Source organism: Anopheles darlingi, chromosome 3, assembly GCF_943734745.1.
Source record: "Anopheles darlingi chromosome 3, idAnoDarlMG_H_01, whole genome shotgun sequence".
In the NCBI taxonomy this organism is placed as follows: Eukaryota; Metazoa; Arthropoda; class Insecta; order Diptera; family Culicidae; genus Anopheles; species Anopheles darlingi.
Window position 1 is genome coordinate 47769542 of NC_064875.1, and position 22487 is coordinate 47792028.

At 49.7% G+C, this 22487-nt stretch overlaps 1 protein-coding gene across 5 annotated transcripts in view; it reads right to left on the bottom strand.

Annotated features, from left to right (window-relative positions):
- LOC125953287 (mucin-19) overlaps positions 1-22487 on the bottom strand; it is a 74900-nt gene that overhangs the window by 25709 nt on the left and 26704 nt on the right. For 2 of the 5 annotated variants that reach the window (XM_049682755.1, XM_049682754.1), the window contains one exon: positions 6252-6463. In XM_049682755.1, the coding sequence (XP_049538712.1) occupies positions 6252-6356 (105 nt within the window). In that variant the 5' untranslated portion in view covers positions 6357-6463. Of the gene's footprint in view, positions 1-3463; positions 4621-6251; positions 6464-22487 lie in introns of those variants that run through there. The other 3 variants (XM_049682753.1, XM_049682752.1, XM_049682756.1) reach the window with 3 other exon arrangements.

A 22487-nucleotide genomic window follows, 5' to 3' on the forward strand; every position in this document is an offset into this window, starting at 1 on the left:
TCTCACGTTTGTTCAATTAGAAGACCGAACCGAACCGAACCACTAGTATCGAGACGACACAAAGTCAACACATCAACCCATTGCTTCGCGGATCGATTTAGCATCATGCTGGCATCGAGCCATGCCAAGGATGGCATAACGGCGTGGCATAAAGGATGGATGTATGGATGGGATGCCGTTGTGCGCTTTGGCACACAGCAGCTCGTTTCTCTCAATCACTGACCTGCAACGCGAGTGATGATGATGGTGATGGGACCACGAGCAAGAGACTATAACATCGCAACACATCTCTTCGTGCACACCAAAATGGCGGATGGCTGCTGCAGAGCGTAGCAAGATAATGTCTTACATCATTCTTCGCTTTCAAACGCAAAACAACCGCTCGATTATCTGCGGCCGGGGCCGGGCGGAATGTTGAACATTGTTAAGTAATGGATATACACCCGTTTATACTCGTTACACTTATCCAATTATGGGGTGGGAGGTGGGGGGGGATCCAAACCAAGAGGTGTAATAGTGGTGCACAACCACCAACCACTCTATTGTGTTCGCGTTCGCGATCTCGTAGGGCAGAGGCAGGAGTTCCGCAGCCTACGGCTATGAGTGAAATGGAATTAACCTGTTATTAACCTTTCATTTTTATGGATCGTTTATTTACAGATCGGTGGTTTGTAGTGTGCAGTAACTATGCACTACACCCTTACGCGACTCGCTCTCCTCCGGTGGCTTAGGGAGGTCTCTATAATGGTCTAATGGCGGTGCAGCGAGTGAACGAGCGACTTGAAAAGGATACCCTCCCCCTTTGGCATGCCGCCATTTATGCATCTAACACTACCCTCGGGGGCCGTCACTCTCTCTCTCTCTCTCTCCTTCTCTCTCTGCTCTCTGCGATAATGCTCCGCGGTATTTGCCGATGCCAATTATCCTCTAGGGACCGAAACAAACCGAAACAAGCTTTTCCACAAGATCAGGTTGTGCCATGGTCACTCACGGGGTGAGGGGAATCGATTGTTGTTATGCATAAAACATCTCTTCCCCTTCGTAGAAAACGTAGATCGTAGACACGGCATAGTGTGGCACAATAAGGTGCACCATCAACCGATGGCGCATTGGTTGTCTTGGGCGTCTCTCTCGAGCGCCCGCGTCTTATCTCAATCCGGCCGATCTTCCGCACGAAATGGCATGGCCAGCCCCATGGCGAAGGGTAAATCCTATCCCCTTTTTGCTGCAGCACGCGATGCGCATCGATTTCGCCATCGGAAAACAGATCGCAGATTCGTGCTTGGAGGAGGAGTCGTTGCAGAAGAAGATTAATACCAATAATCAATGAACGAGAGCAGACGAACTAGACGAACGCGACGAACGATGGTGAGGTGAGAGGGGAATGAAATAGAAACCCGCCGGTGCGCCAGCAAATCGTCTGGTAAACAATCTTTCTTCTTTCGTTCAGCTCACGCGGGAATTCGGAATCGGTTTCGGTAACGTGTTGAAAGTGAAGGTCTCTATCCTCTCACTTTATTTGTGGGGTTGTGTTTTTTTGTGTGTGTATTTCGTTCGTATCTTCTGTTAATAATTTTTGCGCGCATAATAAAAGCAAAAAAAAACCAACAAACACACATTCACCATGCATGCTGTGCGGCAGCAAATGATCTTCGCTGCGGCACGGCGCATCGCATCGCACGTGACGCCATGCCACGTCAGCATAAAAGCATAACTTTTAGCTGCAAATTACACGCTCACAGCGAGCAATTTGTGGTCAATTTTACACGCGGATCGGGACGGATTTGGTGAAACGTTCCGGTAAACCATAACTTTCACCCCTCCCGTTAAAGGTGATACCGGTCTCTACCCGGGGGGAAGGATGGTAGCCATTGGTGTTCTCGGACTCGAAAGTGTTGCGCGTTTTGTTTTTTTTGTGTTCCGAATCCGAACAGGTCGGAAATCGAAAGTCAACTCCCGGCGGGGAGGGAGGGACACAGACACACCGCACGGACACCGGAATCGATCGATGATGGTACGTTGGACAAGTGCATGGAATTGTGCGCGAAATTGTTAAACATTTGGTTCGCCTTTTCGGCCGCCACTAGCTTCACGAGCATATTCCCCAAGGTGCAGGTTTGCGGGACCTCGGAATGGATTAGCCGTAGGCACGCAAGCATGGCCGGTGCTAAATCTGTCCGCCAAACGGAAAACGACCGGAACGGAGACGGATACGGGCGTCGCATCAGGGACGCATAAGCCAAGGGGGAGGAGAAGCCTCGGAAATCCAATTATTACATAATGTGTTCACCACATTTGCCACACTTCTTGACATCACCCGCCTTGTCCGCCACACACACACACACACACACACACACACCAGTCGCCTCGATGATAACAAGCTGACCGCCCGGAGCGTCTTAGTTTTGTGAAGCAAATTTGAATTTTAAATGTCACTTCAGTTGCTGCTTCAATTTGCTGTTGCACTACTCCGTGCCGCAGACAACGCAGACTTTGAATAATTAATCTAAAGACAAAAATGCAACGACAAAAAGGGCGTGTGGCCGGGGGGGTTAGCGAAAGGAGAGCAATTTGCTTGGCGCCCGTCTGGCGTGGGGTCCGCATAAACGCATACGCAGGCGACAGTGTCATGTGCAACATGCACCAGAGTAGGGGTCTCGATGGCTTTCCGATAGCCAGCGAGGCCAATAACCGATGGTGGACCGGTGGGACCAGGTGCAGCATAGCAGTTGAAGTTCATGAACTCCGGCATCATTAACGTGACATACAGAAAAGGGGGGGGGCTGCAAGTCTAGCGTGTAAAGTTGCGAATGAATGCTATGTACTAGTAGCAGGTCTGAAGGAATACTTGAGTGTGTGTGTTTGAATTATTCATGTTCATGAGGCATTTCATAATTTCATTCAAAGTATTATTATCCAAAGAAAAGGCATATGGATTGAAATCAAATGCATTACTCATACGTACACTAGACCTTTAGTACCACCGCCTCGAGCCCAGTCAGTACAAGCGGCCAGGCCAGGCCAGGCCAGCGAGAAGTAAACAAAACACTCGTACGGAGCATGCGCACGGTTCAAGTGCTCGCTTCTGCTCTTCGGAGCATCTCCACGGTTGCCGTGTGGGCTCATGAGGCAGCGCGAGAAGACGGAGGCGACCCTCGAGGACCTCCATTCCAAGGATATTTCCATCTCGAATTTCAAGGTTTTTACTTCTTTTTTGGTTTCATGACGTCCGATTCCATCCATGAATTCATTAGCTACAAACGCTAATAAGACTTGCCGCCTGGTGGTAAGTCAAGACACTAATGGTGGATCAATCAATGAAGCAATGGATGGAAGCGGATGATATGAAGCACTAGCAATCTAGAACAATCCTTCCTTCCAGGCTCTTTGCAGTAGTAGCAGCATCGAGAGGAGCGGCGAAAGAAGCCCCGATAAAAATCGATCTTCCAAACATCCAACTTACCATCCTTTGGCCTGTTTCGCCGTCAGTATCGTCACCAGTAGTGACCACCGTCGGGTCTATCCCTCCACCTTCTTCACCACCTGCTTTCAGACCGTCGTGCACCTCCTCTTCCCTTTCCTCCTCCTCTTCCTCCGATAAATAGTCCTCGGGTGTGTGTCTGCACAATTTTTCCAGCTCCTCAAAGTCGAGCTGCTGCTGGCACTCATCCATAGCTGACGGTCGCGAATGTTCCGGGACCGACCGAAGCAGGAACTGCCGGTGGACACGGTCTACTGTACATATATTGGCACCGCCCGGAACAAACCACCGTCCCGGACCGGTTTCTTACGCTGCCGCAAATCCTCTTCCTGTCTCTCTTTCTTTAAACCTCTCTTCAGTTTTTGTTGCGTCGCGTGTATCGGAGGAGTCTTTCACTTTCGAGAGTCACACATTGGGCGTAGGGGATTGGCTAAGATTAGCCAAGAGTGGGCAACACTGGGCATCCTCAACAACACCTCTACCACCCCTACCACCCCTCTTCCTGAGGGACAGATTGGCACAACACACCGTCTACAGCTTACGGCTCTTCACACGCTACAACACTTTCCATTCGGTGCAATCGGTGCACCGGTGTTTGTGGAGCGACTTTTGCGATCCAATCCAAGGTGGCCACGGTAATCACGTGAAGATTTATCGATTGAGAGCGAACCGTCGCCATGCATCCAACACACTCCTCACGCGATGCCATTCACGGTGGATTGTCTGCTGGAGCTGGGGTTTGCAGCACTACTCCTTCATTGTATTTACGTCCTCTAGGGTTATGCTTTCTCCTCGACTTCAATTAATACCGTCGAACAAGTCGAAATGATCTGTACTTTTTCGGCTTTAAACGCACTTTTAAGCGCACGGCCAACGAACGTCCATCGAGAACGGTACCACTGCGGAACTATCAATTTTCCATTTTCCGTTTTTCCAATCCCACTGGAAAGCGCGTCTGGAAGGTGCACCATGTGTGTGTGTGTGTGTGTCTGTCTACGTGTATGTGTCTTCTACGCCCTGGAAGTGCCGAGCTGGGCTCCTGTTGTCGTTTTCCTTCTGTTGTTCTCGAGGACGCATGCGCTGGAAAATTTCATCATTCTAGCTGGCGAGAGGGCGAGTTAGTGCTGAACTGGCGACATCTAGTGAGAGTTTTTCCCGGAAAGGAAAAGGATAACCGGTGCAAAAGAAATTTACGTTCCCTTTTGCGGCTTCGTAAAGGAACGAAGGAGCAGCTTGAATGCAATTGCATGTTTCAAAAAGGAGCTTAAGCAAAGTATGATTGCCAAAAAGCTCTTCGGTAGGTTCAAAGGAATCCAAAGGATGTCTCTGAAGGAGTCTCTATCGTAAATCAAAGACATCTTCAACGTTTTACGTTACGATTCATTCTCTGTAATCAACCGTTGATATGTGCATCCGACGTTGTTCTAGAGCATTTGTTGAAACCAAAAACCTGAGATGATTTTAAGGATTCTTCAAGAATTGAAAATCATCTTCCCAACTACGATGAAGAGAGCTTCAGTTCAGCTTCAGAACTTCGATCAAACGGTTCTGGTGTATAGCATCTTGTTCCAGACATCGCATGTGTCTTCTAGGCTCTTCTACATAATTTGAATATGACCTCAAAGGTCAAGACCTTCAGACTTGTTGACCCATTGAATGACCGCGAAATGCATTACGAATAAAGTAAATTTGAGGTCTAGAATCTACAAAACGTGAAGTCCGGAATTCCGGAAGTCTGGAAATGTAGTAGCATTAAAGAAGCCCTTTGCTGCTCCGTTTTCATTCGTGGTTCAAGCCAATCGCACAAACGGATTGAGACATTTCGCTGCCACCGGTCTGCCCGCCCGTGTGTCTGCGCTCACTTCCTGCCTGCCTTGCTTGCGGTTAATCCTTTAATAGCGCATAATTTTCAATTAATGGCAATCGAAACCGCCAATTTTCAATGAATTTCAATTTTCATCTGCTTTCCACGCCATCAGCCCATCCGCCACCGTCCACCGGATGGATGTGGCGAAACCGCGTCATCCGCTTGCATCGCCTGCCGTCGTCGCGTCGCGTCACGTCAGAGCGAACGAAAAGCGAAGAAAATCGCCGCAGCCGCGAGCCAGGCCAGAGTGCCAGCCGGTCCGTGAAGAGGAAGCGGGACTGTGACAAAGCTGGTGTGAAAAGGAACGGTGGTACCCGGGGTGTGAACCGTGGCCATATAATGGGTACGCGGCGCAACGGTCGGACGGTGGCAACCGCAGTTAATGCATCTTTGGCGTACGGTGGGGCCCCACAGTGGCCGTGGCGTGCCAGCATTGCATTTCGAGGATCTTCTGGTATTAAGACATTGTGCACGGAGAGTGAGTGAGTGAGCGAATGTGTGTGTGTATGTGGTCTGTGCCAGACCGCAATGGAAACCAACTTCAAGGTCTCTGAAAATGAGGAGTAACGCCACCGTCGTCGTCGTCGTCGTTGCGGTCGCGGTCGCACCTTTTTTGATTAGTCTGCGAACCGAATGAGGCAGCGTTAGTGGTAGCAAGGGGTGCACGAGACGTTATTACTTTCTGTGGCTGCGCCATTGCTGCACCAGACGAAGAAATAAATTTGTTCACAAGAGAAAATCTACCGAACCGGAGCCGGGGGGGAGCTTTCAATTGAAGGTCTCGCTGGCGTCGGTCCCTCATTAGAAGGATGATTAACATGTTATGAAACATGATGCATGGCTCTATTGGCACTTCATGTTGCAGAAATAGACGTAGCTGTAGAGCTCACATAGTGTACGTACCACATTGATGTAGAGGACGTCATTGTCGCTGCAGATGGCAAGATACGGCGCGCTTCCAAATTCGTTCAGTCCGGGAGCTGGCTGCTTCGAGGCACACTTGCCCATAGGAGGACGGCGGACGGCCCCGGCCCCGGGGCAGGATGACTACGGTGTCCTCGGGGCGTCCGGCGAAACATCCGGCTTCGATCCGGACGCGCTGCTCCGTTTGGAATCTGGAAAAAATGAGCGAAAAAAATGAAAATCATTTCGTCAGTTATCTTATCGTACATTAGAGTAATTAATGGTGTGTGTGTGTGTGTGTCTTTGGCCATTTAATTTGGCATTTTTAACGTATAGCAGCGCCACTTAAAATCAACAATTACAGCGCAGGATGTCGATTTCATCGGTTTTCGTCTGTGGTTAGTAATTAAACATTTGATCCCACATTCACTTAGAGCGTGTTTGTGGCTGCAACGGAAATCCCCAAATCGTTCAAACAGAGGTTCAAAAAAAAAACGTGAAAAACAGTCTCATGAAAAATGCATCAAAATGCGGTCAAACACGGACGAAGACGAGCACAAGCACAAGACGAAGTCAAAGAGTCGATTTGTTGGGGGCGCTTCCATCGCGACCTCCGAGGCTCCCACGGATTATTAATGCGATCCGCCATCCCCTCCGTTCCGTCGGTCGGTCGGTCGCATTGTCATAACTCTTCCACCAGCAGCAGCAGCAACCGACGGGCCAAGAAACGACGAATGGAACCACGCACGGGGCGAACGGAAACAATAACACTTTGGTGGCAATAAAAATATTATGAATGGATGAAATGCTAAAATGGATGTAGACGTTTGGGCCCCCCCCTCCGTAAGGGGACTGTTGTGAGGGGATTGCAGCAGTAGCACCAGCAGCAGCAGACCACATTTTTGCAGTGTTGAGTTTGCTGGCGAAACTGCGGAAAAAGGACACAAGCGCCATGCTCACATTTCGCAAATCGCAATGTCTGCAAGGACACCACACCACACAGACACACGAACACATGAGAAGTGCATCAGAGCACAGGGGTAGCTATTGTTCCCCCGGAGTGAATGTCAGCCCGCTGGTGCTGGTGTTAGGCGTGAATTGCGGTGGAATGAAATCGGAAAAATTGGATTGAAACAGAGCGGCACAACAGCTCCACTTGCCAGCCAGCTAACATCCTAATAATAATGCAATATTATGCATTTCGATTTGTGATCTCTCCCTCTGCCCTGGTCCTGACGATGCACGGTTGCAGCAGCAGCAGAGAGAGAGTGCCAAGCTGAACGGTTGTTTTGGCACCTAAACACCAAAGATAAGGTAAGCGTGGCGCAGTAGCATAGAGAGAGAGAAGTTCAATGATGCATAAACAATAACCCGGGATAGAGAGGAAGGCAAGGTGCAAACAAGCTAGAAAGGGCTGCTGCATTTACATACCAAGTGGCCAATGTGCTTGGCTTTGGGCAACAGAGAATCAAAAACCCCTTTCCACCGTTTGCTTTTGCGAGTAGAACACCTTCATCGACGGTACACCGTCATGGCCACCAGCAGCAACCGATGGTGGTACCGTGGACACATACTCTCTGTGTGTGTGGCCACCAAAGGGTTGCTGCGATTTATAAATGCGAGCAAAATATTAATAACGATAACAACGGAATTATTCAAATCCGCTTTATTGTTCTTTCGATTTCTGGCCACGTCAGCACGCGTTCGGTCGGTCTGTTTGTCGCTGCACCATGGTTGAAAGAAGACGTTAAGACTGATGGAATACAGTTTACTATTACTACTACTACTACTACTACGACGACGTCGCGAGGACACGACAAATCGCATCATAGCAACGGTCGACGACGACGACGACGACGACGACATCGCCGGTGTTGCTGCAAATTAATGTTGCGCTCTGGTCAATCCGCATTTTATTTTCCGTCGTTCCAACGGACCCACCACCGAACGTGTACCGAACTGGTGTTGGTACATCTGGCCCGGGGCCACTGGAACGGGGCGTTTCTGGAGCGTCTCTTTATCGTTTCGGTTTAGTTTATGCTCCAAGGGCTGCCAGCCGGCGCTGTACCTTGGCCGACAACGACAACCAGACGGTTGGTACGGTTCTCACTGGCCACCGGCGGATTACACGTTCGACACGGCACGGCACGGCACACCAGCAGCACCATAAGCAGCACGACGAGTAGCATGGCGGCGGTCGGCACCTCGGTCCGCTCGATGTTTTGTCATTTTTATGATAATTTTACAGCTGTTTTCCGTTCGCTCATATTTTGCATTAGTTGTTCATGACCCCCGGGGGGGGAGGTGACCCCCTGAACCCCTTGCTTGCTTGCACCTTCGATGCACCTTCGCCGAGAAACCGGTCCGAGAACCGAACGGGTGTAACATGCACTTTCGGAAAGCCCGTACGTCCCGATCTCGATGGCGATTGGGGCACCCGTTGGTCATGTCCGTTGGAAAATTCATGAGGTGGGAGGGCAAAAAAAAAATCATGTATTGGGGTGGGAAAATTTACACCTTCGCCGGCGATCGAGGCCATATGCTTCTGCTGTTCCTTTTTAGCAACCAAGCGTAGAACACAGAGCAGTGTTTTGTTGCGTTCCAATTTCGAACCTTCGGCAGCTGGCAGCACCGGGAGAGAACGTCCTTTGTCCTTCTGCTGCTGCTACTAACCACCACCATCAGCACCGCACCATCGCTCCTTGTGGCTTGTGGTGAAGCGTACCACAACCACATATTTCGAGAAAACAGCATCAGCATGCCATGGTTGGCATTCCGGAATTATGGGATCATTCAGCAATCAGCCATGTTATTATCGTACCAGCGGATATCTCATGCGGTGTCCAGAACCCCCGGGAAGATGGAAATCAATCATTCACTTCTAATACCGTTACGGTGCTGGAGGGTGCTGTGATGGCCGACCAGCACCACCACCACCAACATACGCATTGGAACTGCTTCTGCGTTGTCTTTGTGGCTACCGATGCGCTGCTGCTGCTGTTGCTGCTGGTGCGTTAAGTATCGATCCAGCGCCATCGATTACGATTCATCGATGCCAACGATTGCAATCGTCAAACCGACCAGCAGGCGTCTCTGGAAATGGAAATGAGCGGCAAAGTGAACTCAGCAGCACCAACAGCAGCAGCAGCAGTTGCAGCATATTATTCTGCTCGACCTACTACAGACTGCTGCTGCTCGCAAAACGTCGGAACGATCATCGATGATGGTGTCGGTTCGTTGCGGTGGAAAATTGATGGGAAAATCGATATCGATCGATTGAGTGAGGTGCTTAGATTAGAAGAGACACCGGCGCATCGGTCGGCTGGTCAGGTGCAAAAGATTATCAGCATGCCCGGGGGGTTACGCCGTACCGGCCTTTCCCACAGGATGACCACCACTGCAGGCTCTCTCTCGGGTTAATGAGCAGCAGCATCGTGGCATAGGCTTTCACTTTTGCTATGATGGTGACCGGTAACACAGGCACAGGGGCAACAATGTCTCGGGTCACACGCTAGCCCGTCATGCATCAGCAACGAATACGGAGCGTTCATTTCGGTTCGGGGTTCGATGCAGCGAGCGACCGGGTTTTCCCCTGGAGCCACCAGCATCGTCTTGTGGTTTTAGAAGCGAGAGATTAGCGAAGCGAAGATGAGGCCGATGACGGCGAAGGAAGGTAGGAATGGTGCGTGTTGCTGTCTAATGAGATCGAAAGATGTCGATCGATCGAAAGGTATCGATTGCAACATCGATTGGCGGGGGGCGGACTTCTGTTTAACTCGTTTCATATTCTTGTGCTCCTGCTGTGTTGATCGCTCTGATAGCTTCTTTTTAAACCATTTTTTCTTCCATAATTACAGTCATCCATCGCCATCGCATTCGCCAGATCCCTTTTCTCGTTTGTAGTTTTCAATGGACTGGATGGGGAAGGCTGGACCGCTTCGCTTCACTTCACTTCGGCGTTATCGTATTGGAAAACATCTTGATAACGCGGGAAAGTTTCTCCCATTTCTGTGATGCTCTTCCAGCCGATCCGGCTTCCTGGCTCCAAGGCACGCTTCCTACAACAACAGCGTTTGCGCGTGCTGCTGGTTGGCAATCGGAGGAAATCTTGCCGCTACTACTACGACCATCACCATGGCCACGCCATCCATTCTGAAAACGTCAATCAAAACGTCGAGAGCCGCCAGCGCATGGCAAGCATGGAAGGCTCGCTATCGATAGATTCCCGGATAAAGATGGCCGTCGATGGAGAGACCCTCGAAGGAGATGCGGTTCCACAAAGGGCCGCCTAGTGAACCGGTTCGTGTGTGTGTGTGTGTGCGTTGGAAAGAGGCTGTCTATCATCTGATCTGATTATGATGGGGAAGGCCACAAGACGAAGGGTAGCTTCGACAGGCAGAGGATGGTTGCTTCCTCCTCCTTCAGGTGGGCCATTCACGCACCATATGCTCTTTGGAAAGGTGGAGGAGGGGTAGAAGAAGGAGGTGAAAGCACCACCATTGGCACCACCAACACCAGGCACTAGGAATGAATGCAGATCTTATGCACACGAACTCTTGACAATCATTCTTCACGTCGATCAAGATGAATTCAATTAGTTTTTCTCGCAGTTTTCCACCTTTCTCCGTTCTTTCTTTGCCAACGGGGCATCATATTGTGCTCCTCTGTGCTGCCTGTGCGTTTGCCCGTATAATGAATCCCATCGTTGCAGACGCTGGTCCAGATGAAGGATGCTGACGAGTGTTTTGCCGGGGGGCTACGAACCTACAGGCTATCGGATTGCTTCGAACTCGATTGTTGGATGGATTTATGGGCGCGCACATGCCGTAGGTTCTGCCTGGTTCCGTTGCACATGCCTTATGCTTCCTGGTAACTCAGCTTCCGTTTGCATGGTGGAGATGGTAAGGGATTCGAACCAGATTTCCTCCAGATTGGCAACGTATTATCATGAATCCGCTTTTCTGGGAGTGGGATTCGAAGAAGATGCCCTGGGTACATACGTTGCGTTGCAGCTGTAATGTGGATCCATTCGATGTGTTAGCCCTCTCCGAGCTTCACTGTGCTGCATCCCTTAACAAGATTCACACAATGTAGCAACGGAATGGGCATTATTGGACATCGCAAATAACATAATACAATCATATCCAACAATACAATTTACAGTAGATGCGAGGGAATAGTACTGTTTGGTGAAAAGCTTTGTTTTTCCATTAAAATATGCGAATAGTATAAATTGAATTATTTGCCTTTTGTTTAGCGGCCATTATATCAACGCGTCGAAAAGGATACTTCTCTGTAATTCCATCTCAAATGTGTTTGTATCATGAAAATTGTTCGATTGGTATACAAATGTGTTTACCATCGATGCAAAGAGGGTTTTTGTGAATGTATTTCTGACCCGTTTTTTATGAACCCGTTGTTGCTTCGTCTATTTAATTATCACATTTGAATGTTGAGAATCAAAACTTAGCTGCTTCGAAGATGGTCACATTAATTTATAGAGAACTGTTACGATGTAATAAATTCCATTCGATAAATATTCCAGTGTGTAACAAACACTAAAAAAGGAGCTAAAGCCATTACACTTTATTTATTTAGCGACATTTCACATTAATCTACAACTTTTCAAAAAAATTTGGTTGTTTTTTTTGGAAAATTTGATAAAAACTACTTCTAATTTAGAAAGGCGAATCTGCAAAAATGTAATTTTTTCGGTGCCTGTCATAGCTTTCTGCTGAGTCATCGGAAATTCTGCAAATCCATATTCTTTTGTTTTGATAATAACTGGTATGTTATTATCATTTTTACTTCGATTGATCCAAACATTTCACACAATACTCTTGAAAGGATAAGCATTTACAAAAAAAATGTAAATACTGCTCGTGGCATGAAAATTCAAAGACTGATTAACACGTTCAATAGATTCCATTAGAGCGAATGTTCCCAACATATTCTTACCGGATAATACATTATTAGCTCATCCTCCTGCTTACCAATTCACGCTTGGCATCAATAACTTTTCACAGCAGATTTCTCGAGCAGTATAATGAAATCCAATAACCTCGCATCGGTGGTTTCAATTTTTTAACGAACACAGATTCACACAACATGGGTGTGATCATGGTGCGCCACCACTTCGATGGCGATGGCGAATTCCCGGGGCCTCCGGAAAGATGATTGGCCACTTACCGATTATTAGCGAGATCACGCGAGCAGCGTTCCACCAAAGGCGCGATAAAAGCGCGATGTACACAATCGTGCGGCTCCGTGGCGTCAATTAGCAGCAGCAGCAGCAGCAGCAGCTAGCTGATCTGCTTTACACACAAATTAAATTCCCGTCACCACTTGACACCGCGACTTGCGACACCAACCCCTCTGTCACACTCACTTTACACGCTGTTGTGTTTTCCGATTATTAGTTTAATTTTCGCATAATTTGAGAACGAAAACGAAGGCGAAGTAAAAAGGAAAAGCAAACGAAGGAAGTGCAAGGGGGAGCAGACTTTTTGCGGGAGGGGCAACTTTTTCCTACTGGCTGGCCAAGTGTTTCCTTCTGCCAGCCCTTTGTGTTCCAACAGTTCCACTTTCGAGGCTTCTTATTTAACTTACCATTTAGCATCTTCAAATGGATCCACGCAGCGAACCACCGAACTGGCGGCAATGCCTTTTGGGCCTTATGTTTCTGTCCCCCGGTGGCCAACATTACGCCAGCCGCAGTCGTAGCGAGAGGCAAAAAGAGTGGGAGAAGTTGAAGAGACAGGGAGAGAGAGTCCTTTGGCGCCACGGACGAACGGGCCGCGGACAAAGTTTTCGTTTATTCTTATCGCGCCACCTCGCGGCGTCGCGGTCGCCTCCAGCTCGGGCTCCAAAAATTTGTCTTCATCTTCAGCAACATTTTTCATCGTCACCGAAACGTTCCGTTTCTGTTGACCGTCTTGGAAAGGGGGTCCTTTTTATGAAAAAAAAAAACTCCCACCGAGTAGTTCCGGCGACGATCGTTTGGTTTGGCTACCGCACAGCACCGTACCAGTACCAGTGCCATTACGTGGAACTCAATTTTGGTTCATTTTCTTATTTACATTTTATTGCAAGGACCATTACATTTCCCGTTTGCTGTATCCTAATTTTTCCGCTCGGTTTTTTCGCTTTATAGCGCCTCCCCCCCCCCCCTTTTTTTCCTCCCATCCGTGGCGTGCAACAATCTTCTTCAACAGAAGAGAGAGAGAGAGAGATCATGAGGAGGACACGGCCGGGCGCCGGGAAAAGTTTCCCATTCTCAAGCTTTTGACTTTTTAACCGCGAAAGGAAAATTGACGCCGCCGTGAGGTGAATGTTCGCTTTTGCCATATCTTTTCTGTTCTTGTTCTCTCTGATTGTTCTTGATAACCTTCGTTTTTTTTGGTGACCCCGGCCCCGGGAGGTGCATTCGGTTCGGTGGCTATTTGCTTTTCCATTTTCCGATCCGTTCTCGATCTCTCCGCTCTGAGGCTGCGCTGCTCGCAACAGATACTCATTTCCAATCGTTCCTCTTTCGTCCTTTCCGCGATATAGCTTCTCACTCGCTTTCGCTCACTTAGTTTTGTTTCGTGTTGCAGGTCGGTGGTTGCCTTGTTTTGTTTAAGAATTTCCCCACCACCCGCGAGCGATTGTAACAAAAAGCTAACGAAACGGTATTGCCTAGTTTATTGCTTCATTTTAAGCGAAATCGGTCCGATGGTCTGTGACGATTGGACACACCATTTCAGGACCGTTCGGTCGCTCGACTTTCTTGCCTGATCTTCGGAACGCACAGCCCGGACCGGACCAACGAACGAACGAACGGGCGGACACTTTTCCCGAAGAAATAGTTATTTTCTTCAAACTATCCATAAAGATATTCACCAGCAGATAAGCGGGAAATAAAATGTCTTCTGCCAAGCCCAACGACGGCCAAGCGACCAGCAGAGAGGGAGAGAGAGAGAGAGAGAGAGAGAGAGAGAGAGAGAGAGAAAGAGAGAAAGAGAGAGAGAGAAAGCTCTGTTCTCTGGTGCTTGGCGCTTGGTAATCCACTTTTCGATGGCGATGGTTCCAATTTTGTCACCATTTCCCCGGACTGCGCGCACCACCACCACCACACTAGCTACATCTCCGCTACGTCGCTACACTCCAGTCCGGACCAGTAGACTTGCTGCTAGTCCAGGGACTTGTTAGTCCTTGCTTTCCCTCCTCTCTCCGGTGGGAATAGGTCCAGGAAGCGATAGAACCAACTAATAAATGACGCAAGATGGCAATTTTCCGGATCTTCTTCTTCGTTTTCCCCCACGACAAAACGACTCAGCCGTTGGTTCGGTCCCAGAGCTCTCTCTCTCGCTCTCTGTTGTTTAAATGCAACGACCAGGAACGGTCCCCGGATGGCCACTGCGGAAGGAAGCAAATGCAGCCATTTGTGGATGGGAATGACGCTTGGGAAATGAAGTGCCCGTGCAAGATGTTCTGTTGCTTGCTGTTCCCGGGCCCCGGGACCTCCCATTCACTACCGCCTGTCAAGGACATCGGAATCGGGAATTACCCTCACCTCGGCGCGTTGCTCGGCTGATTGATGCCGGCTTTAATCGCTTTTGAATAAATGGACTGATCTCTGCGTTAACAAAAGTCCGTCGTTGTCGTTGGCATCGCACGGGATGTGTGTGTGCGTGTGAGTGTTGATTGTACCAGTGGTTTATGTTCGTCTTTTAGAACCTTCCTCGATACACAACTCACTTAACTATCTCCATCCTACTTCGAGCTCCGAGTAACGAAGCGCCATACCAGAAGCACACAAGAAGCTTTACTGGAAGTAAATCGAATGTTCCTTCAAACGAGCTTCTTCTACCCTCTAAGGTCCCTCCAAGGTAGCTCTCACAGCTAGAGCTGGTGAAGCCAATTTTCAGTACATTCGCCGTACTGATAATGCCAATAAAAGAAGATCTAATCATAGCCGGAAGAATAAATAAAGGACCGAGGAAGGAGAAGGCACCCTGGCCGGTCTGGCCGGAGTGCCGATCGTACCGACAACGATTCGAGGAGAATCATTTCCAATCAGACCTTCGGCCTGCAACGCTACTGATGCCGCTCCAATGTGCCAGCGCTGTTGTCCGTATGATCATTGATCCTTGGTCGTATCTTTCCTCGGCACGTATGAGTGTGTGTGTGTGTGTGCGTACGTGGTCAGCCCGTGGTGTCCGTACAGTAACTGGAAAATTCAAACCAAACCCTCCCTCTCCCAGTGGGACCAACGACGCTTAGATGAGACCGACTGGAGAAGGGATGAACAACATCTTGCACCATTGGCCCATCAGGATATCTCGTTATCACCACCGTCTCCTTGACGACTTTGCGTACCAACCGACCGGCCGACCAAGGACCTAGACCAGGATGATTCAATAACGCAGCGCACCACACAAGAGGCCAGAGCATCTGCCGGGTTTTCCACGGGATGAGGTGATTGAGGAGGCATCGATGGCATAGTGTTGTTGTTTATGAAAACAACAACGACGATGGCTCCGGTGGCGGCCGCCATCATACCACTCACAATCGAAAGTAAATAAATAATCGAAAGGAAGAAGAGAAGGAAATGGAAGTGGTGGCCCCGGTCCCGGTCCCGATCGGCTCGCCAAACAAGCGGTGTTTGTGTGTAATCGTCTTTCTTCTGCGACAGAGCGGCTTATGCCTTCGTGTGGACCGCCCCAGATGGTGCGTACGTCTTGCCGTAAGCCCTAAAGATCCCTCTCTCAAGTTCGAACGTGGCCAGAAAATGCTTGGAATCCGATGGTGTGCGTTACCGGTGTGTACATCCCGGAGACGGAGCACCAACATTTGAGCATCTGAATTTGAAATGAATCGTGATCGTGATAGTAGTCGTCGTCGAAGTCGGATAAGAGGGCGAAAAATAAAATAAAAACAAAAAACAAAACAACCAACTGATAAGCGAAACCATCAACCGAGGCCGATCCCATGAGATGGAGACCCAAGGAGAAACCCTCTCCTATTTCAAACGCCGTTTCCATTTTGTTTCCAGAGCCGCTGATTCCAGTGACAGAGATCCTTTCCGCCGACCACACGGCCACTGAACGGTCGTATTTGACGTAATTGGAAACTAATCGGATTGGTGTGGTTTGGGTTTTTTTTTTGTGTTTTACGCGAGTCGCTGCGTGATGTTGTTGGAAATGGAAAATTGTTTTCGATGTCAACACTCTGGTTTGTTTATAGTACGGCCGGTCCAGTACTTCAACTCGAGGCCGAGAGAACCGTCACCATTTCGGTGCGCAGTTGGCGAGTATTGAAAAATGGTGTGTGGCTTGCTTTGATTTTGAGAAACATACATTACTATACATTACTAATCGGTGTATAGTTGAGGTTAGGGAGGTCGCTCCAGCGCAAGTGAAGCTCCAGCCCCAGAACCATAAAAGCTCCGAGCCACAGGATTCGTGAACTCGAAGGACCTAAATACGAGTTGGTTTTGGTGAACGACACACACACACGCGCACGTACGCACCGTACACCGGAGCCAACTTTGTCACATGCGATTGCCGATAATGTCAATCCTCCCTCTGTCTCTCTCTCTTTCCCTCTGCACTCCCTGTATGTCCTGTCCTGGGGCACGAAGTTATGTATCGACAAAACCTGATCTCCGAGTCGGTGCACGTCCGGTCCGGTAGCGGCGGCCTTGTCAGATTTCCTTCGCCTACTGCTGTTGGCGCCGCCTACTGCCTGCCACGCTCCACTTCATTGACATTTCCGGACAGTTCCGGACCGGCTCCCCCCCGCACGAGTGCGGTAGAAGTCGACGTATTATCAAGATAAGCCGTTCAGCCTGACTCTCTGACGACCATCGGATGTCGAAGAAGTGAATACGAAGCGACACACGGCATCGTACAAGTTTTTGACGAATACCACCCACTCTTCCCCCTCCCCTTGCTGGAATAGAAATTATTCCAATGACACACACACAGGCACGCGCACGGGCGAGATGATTAAAGCAAACCCCATCGGCCATCGTTCGCATATGATGAAGTCAGGTTTATTTCCGTTTATCGATGCAAGGGAGCGCCTTTTTGGGGAGGAGGCATGCGGTGAGAGATAGTAGTGGTCTCGGTGGATGATGTTACGCCTGGCTGGCAACCGAAATTGTCTCCAATGCGAGGCGGTAGTAGCGTGTTTTTCCGTTTCCAGCACGCACTAACACAGGGCTTTGGCTCTCTTCTTCGTGGTCTTCGTTTGCAGTTCAAGCAAAGGGATACAGCGCAAATGCACACCGGCCAGTAGGTCGGGGCCCGTTTCAATTGAAGGACTCCTTCCCGTGGTGGCCACTCCGGTCGGTGTGTGCGCCGGCTTGAATGCTGCTTTCGGTTTATGGGCACGAGCGGTGGATTTATTGAATCTATATTCAATCATAAAATGATAAATAGGCTTCGTAGCCAATGGAAGCGGCCAAACGTATTCCTAGGTGGAGGGTTAGAATAGAATTTCCTTGCCGCCGGACGAGTTGACATTCCGATCGAATCGAATTCCCAATGTCACCGCGGTACAACCTTTACCACCGGCATCAACATCAACATGTCTCCTCCTCTGACTCTGTGCGAGTGCGCTGTGGGGTTTCCGGGAGAAGGCCCTATTTGGCTGAAGCCTTTCTGACACATGTCACTGACACACACACGCACACACACACACGAACAATCTTGATCCAGATTCGAGTAACGCGTAAGAAGCCGATGGCTAACGACCGATAACGCGAGTCGCGTTGCATGCTGTTTCGGAGGCTTTTCTCGCAGTTCCAGGGCACTAAACGCAAGAATAACGGGGAGAGGACGAGAATTTGAGGCTTGGTGGAAAGGGGCGAAGAATCCGACAGAAGCTGGTAGCTGGTTTCCTCATGCGGAAATGAAGTCAAAGTTGGTTTTTGCTGCTCCTCGTCCTAAGGTAAGGTGTCGTCTCCACAGACCAAACAACCATCAATAGTAGACTCTCGTTGGGATCTTTGAATTATGTCGCAGAGACGGAAAGAGACAGAATTCGAGAGAGAGAGAGCTTTCGTTTGATTTATTGGCGTAGCATTTTTGAAAGGGAGGGGGGAAGCAAAAAAATTGAAAAGTGGTTTCTGGTGTCGCATTCCCGGTAGGTGCTTCCCCTACTATTGTGTCCCCCCCTCCGTCTAGAGGTTGTCATTGTAAAATGTGAAAAATGCATTAATAACTCAAACCCCTCTTCTCATGTTCTCGGGGTTTCCTCATGTTTTCCTCAGGTTTTATCAATTGTTTTCCGAGCAACTAGCATTCCGGAATCCGTAACACGGAGATTTGAGGCCACGAGGTGAACGGAACGGATCGGTCGGGGGCGGTTTGCGATTGAAATGCGAATGCACGAGCAGCTCGACTGGTAGTTATCAGGTTATTTGAGTGTCCTAAAGCTTAGGAAAGCTGGAAACGCACCTCCATCCGGGATACCGGGAATCCCTTTATCCCCCCCACTCCCCTGTGTGTGTGTGACTATCGATAACTCGGGATACGGAATCCGCCAGAAAGAACCTCGGGCTTCTGCTTTCGAATTTCGTTTTCGACAGTCGACAGATGAAGTCAAAGAACGGTGGTCGGTTGCCTTGGCGTAGCGTTAACCGTCCTGTTACTCCGGTGGTCCGGTGGTTGGTGTCGAATCCTGACGAGTGGAGAAGCGAGGGGTGGTGGCAGGAGGGTTGGGTGGTTTCGAAGAGAGAGAATTAGAAAAGTTTTGCCATTTTGAAAAGGGTACCAATTTGGTGCGCTTGATTTGGTTTTCCACGGCAAGCACCGGCCCGTCTCTTGTCGCCCAGTAATCGTGGCGTGGGTGGCGTGGGTGGGTTGGGTGGGTGGGAGAGGATGTGTTTATGCGAAGCCTAGGTCTAGGCTGAGGTGGAATTTCGCACAATATTGGTCTAGGCGTGGCATCGTTCCCGTCCCCGGGATCGTGACGCACCCACCCCCAAACCCCATTGCTCCCTTTGCCTGAAGCTGCGACATCGTGAATGTAGCGGATGGTTTTAGCACCCCTCACCCTCGGAACGATGGCACCGGCATTTCCCTCGAGGTGGTTGAGGCAAAGTGGCTGTGATCCTGGTGTGGTTTTGAGCCGGACCAGCTTTTCCCGGTAGCCTGGTGCCCGAGACCGAGACCGAGGCCGAGAACTTTATTTGCCATTTCGTCGTTGTGTTGCTAGGGGGGGAGTGGCGCACGTAAAATTAGTGAACTGTGTGAAAATTTGCTGATAAATGTCATCAACAGGCTGATAAAACTCGCATTTGGCTTCCTCTTTTGGGTTTGCGGGCGCGCAGGATAACTAGCGCCGTGGCCACGTGGCCCAGGGTGGAGGCCCAAGGGTTTCTAAGGGTGCTGGGGGATGATGCTTGATGACGCGTCATTGACGCGTGGCACCGAATGGCTTCATTATGATTTGGGTTTTATTTGGAGGCAAATTTATAAAGTAATTTTTGAATTTATTCTTTCTCGTCTCTCTTCTCTCTCCTCTCTCACCAGGCTCATCAGCGTGGCGTCTGTGAAGCAACAAATTGGATCTACATAATGTAATCACTGTTACCGATGAATCGATGATAAACATTAATCGACGACGAATCATCGCATCACCGCAAACCGCATCATTGCTTCATCTCAATCCCCTGAGCAGCCAGAATGTAAAAGCTTTCTGTCAATTCTGAATCGAAATTCCCGGAGGTGAGTGAAGCATTGGTAATCACTATCAAGCATCAGCCGCTTCAAAATGCCATATCGAGGCAATGCGAATACGCACCAACGGGAGTCACCTTTAGGGGAATGCCCTAGAGATTCTCGGGGTGCATTACAAGCCCCATGCACCTCTCTGCTCTGCTGCAGCCAGAGTCCAACACAAACTCCAATGACAATTTAAACGATTGTTCTTCAGACACCCAGCCAGCCGGATCCGGAGAGATCGAGTCGAGAGAATGCTGTTTACATATTCATTGCATTGTACATTAAGACAAACACAAGGACACACACAAACACACTCGCTCTTGTTGGAATTGTGCTTGTGAAAGAAAAAGGGGAAAAAGCGACGCAAAGGACATCCTCCTCTAGTAAGGACTCCAAGGACCAGGGAATGGCATAAATGCATTATCACATGTTTTGCAACAATGACAACCTTCTGCTGCTGCTGCTGCTGCAGCTCCTCCGGCTGGAATGCTGAATACCGAGCAGAAGGTATTGACTTGGGACGTTCCGCAGGCTGCCTTTGTGCGTGTGTGTGTGTGTGTGTGTATTTGCATTCCATTGATTGGGCAACCGACCAACACCCGGAGGGCTATCATAGCAGTGCCGTGCTAATAATGCATTTGCATTGCATTTGTAAATAAAAGCTTATTAATTTCTGACTCCCGATTGCATTTCGTACCCTTTGCGGTGTCCAGCTCTGCACATCATAGTAGTCGTCGTCATTCTGCAGCAGCGCAACTGCGAACCGGTAGCACCAACACACGAGTGAACGCGTTCTAATCAACCATTCCATTCTTCGCCGCCGCCGTCGTCGTCGTCGTCGCCGTCGTGTTAGTTTTAATCAATTCACAGTGTGCGATAATTACTCTGATTGTTTTGAGCTTTTGAGCAGCAGAGGGAATGCTGAGTTGAGGTACGGGCTAGTGGTGGAGGTGCGTTCTAGGCCGTAGAATCGATACAGTGTGGAGCGTGAGTTTCGCACAACCAGACGGAGTTGGAGTTAAAGAACAGAATACAGAGTTGCAGACGCTGTACCCTGGACCAAGGAGCAATATCACGCCGATCGTCCGGTATATCGATTCCGGTGTCACCGAGTGCCCGCCGGTACACACCCGCGTGTATGTCCTTTGGTGTTGGTTGAAGAGAGGTTGCAGTAACAGAGTAACCGGCACAGAGAGTTACCCTCTCGGCGTTTACACACCGTAGATCCGGTTCCGTTCCAATGGAATGACATTGCCGCACGCGTCAGCAGCGAGCACGACCCAGTGCCACGCCGGGACACTTGCAGTTATTGCAGCACAGCAGTAGCAAGTCCTTTCCGAGTGCGGGGGCTATTGATTTTCATGTCCACTGCCACCGAGCACCGTCCGCAAATGTCCGCAAAGTCCATCCGTGATTGCTGTTCCACAGCGGCTGTGTCTGTGTGCTGTGCGGCGAGTACGGATGATACAATTCCCCCAGCGGGACTACTACTTCTAGGGGTTGCCCGGGGGGGTGCCAACAGAATTGAAAAACCCCGGGAAAAAATACACTCCCCCCCCCCCCCCTCTCCGGTTCGGAACAATCTAACCGATCTCTGGTGAACACGGACAGGACTTGTGTTCGTTCGCATGTTCCACCACATCGTAATAGGAGTCGGTTGGCAGTTGAACCGACCGACTGGTCATCGCGTCAGAGGACATGTGCTGCTGCTGCTGCTGCTGCTGCTGCGTTGGGAATTAAAAATCAAATCACGGAAACAAACAGACCACCAGGAACAGGACACAGTCTGCCTCTGCCGGGGTGCCATAGTGTGTGTGTGTGTTTGGCGACAGGAGGCGTGCATAATGAACATAATCAATTCGCTATTCTTTCGCTGGAGTTCGTCCAGAAGGGAGGAAGCAGAAGAGTGCGTAGCGAGCGCGCACTGGAGTCCCGGGTTCGGTTACGGATCGTCATCGGCATCGGGGTTTTTGCCGAAACCAGATTCTCTCTTGCGATTTGTTGATGAGTTTTGATAACGACACCGCACACCGTCCCGTCCGTGGCCGGTCAATGCTCGGACGATCGGCTGACGAACTCCTCTCTCGCCTCCATCCGTCCCCTGGTGTCCGTTCCGTTCCGTTCCGCTGCTGTAGAAATTCATTTCAATTAAGGCTTCCAGGGAGTTTCAACACTGCACTGCACTGGCTCGCGGTGGCCGGAAGTTAACGAACTAACACACTGGTACATATATATATACAGCGAGGACAGATGCAGAGGGACACAGGGGGTACTCCCTCTGTCCCCATCCCCATCGGCGGGGTCCAGTTAATTGATGGTGATGCAGTTTTGAATACGCACCGGCTCCCCCGCTGGCTTCTGTTCTGTTTCCCTCCCACCAGGTTTTTGGTGCCGGGAATCAAATCAAATTGCATCAACAATCCAGGGCACAGAAGCAGGGAGAGAGGGGCCTATGTGTGTGTGTGTGTATGTGGCCTCTATCTGGGGGCCTATGTAACGCGTATCCATTATCGGGAAATGG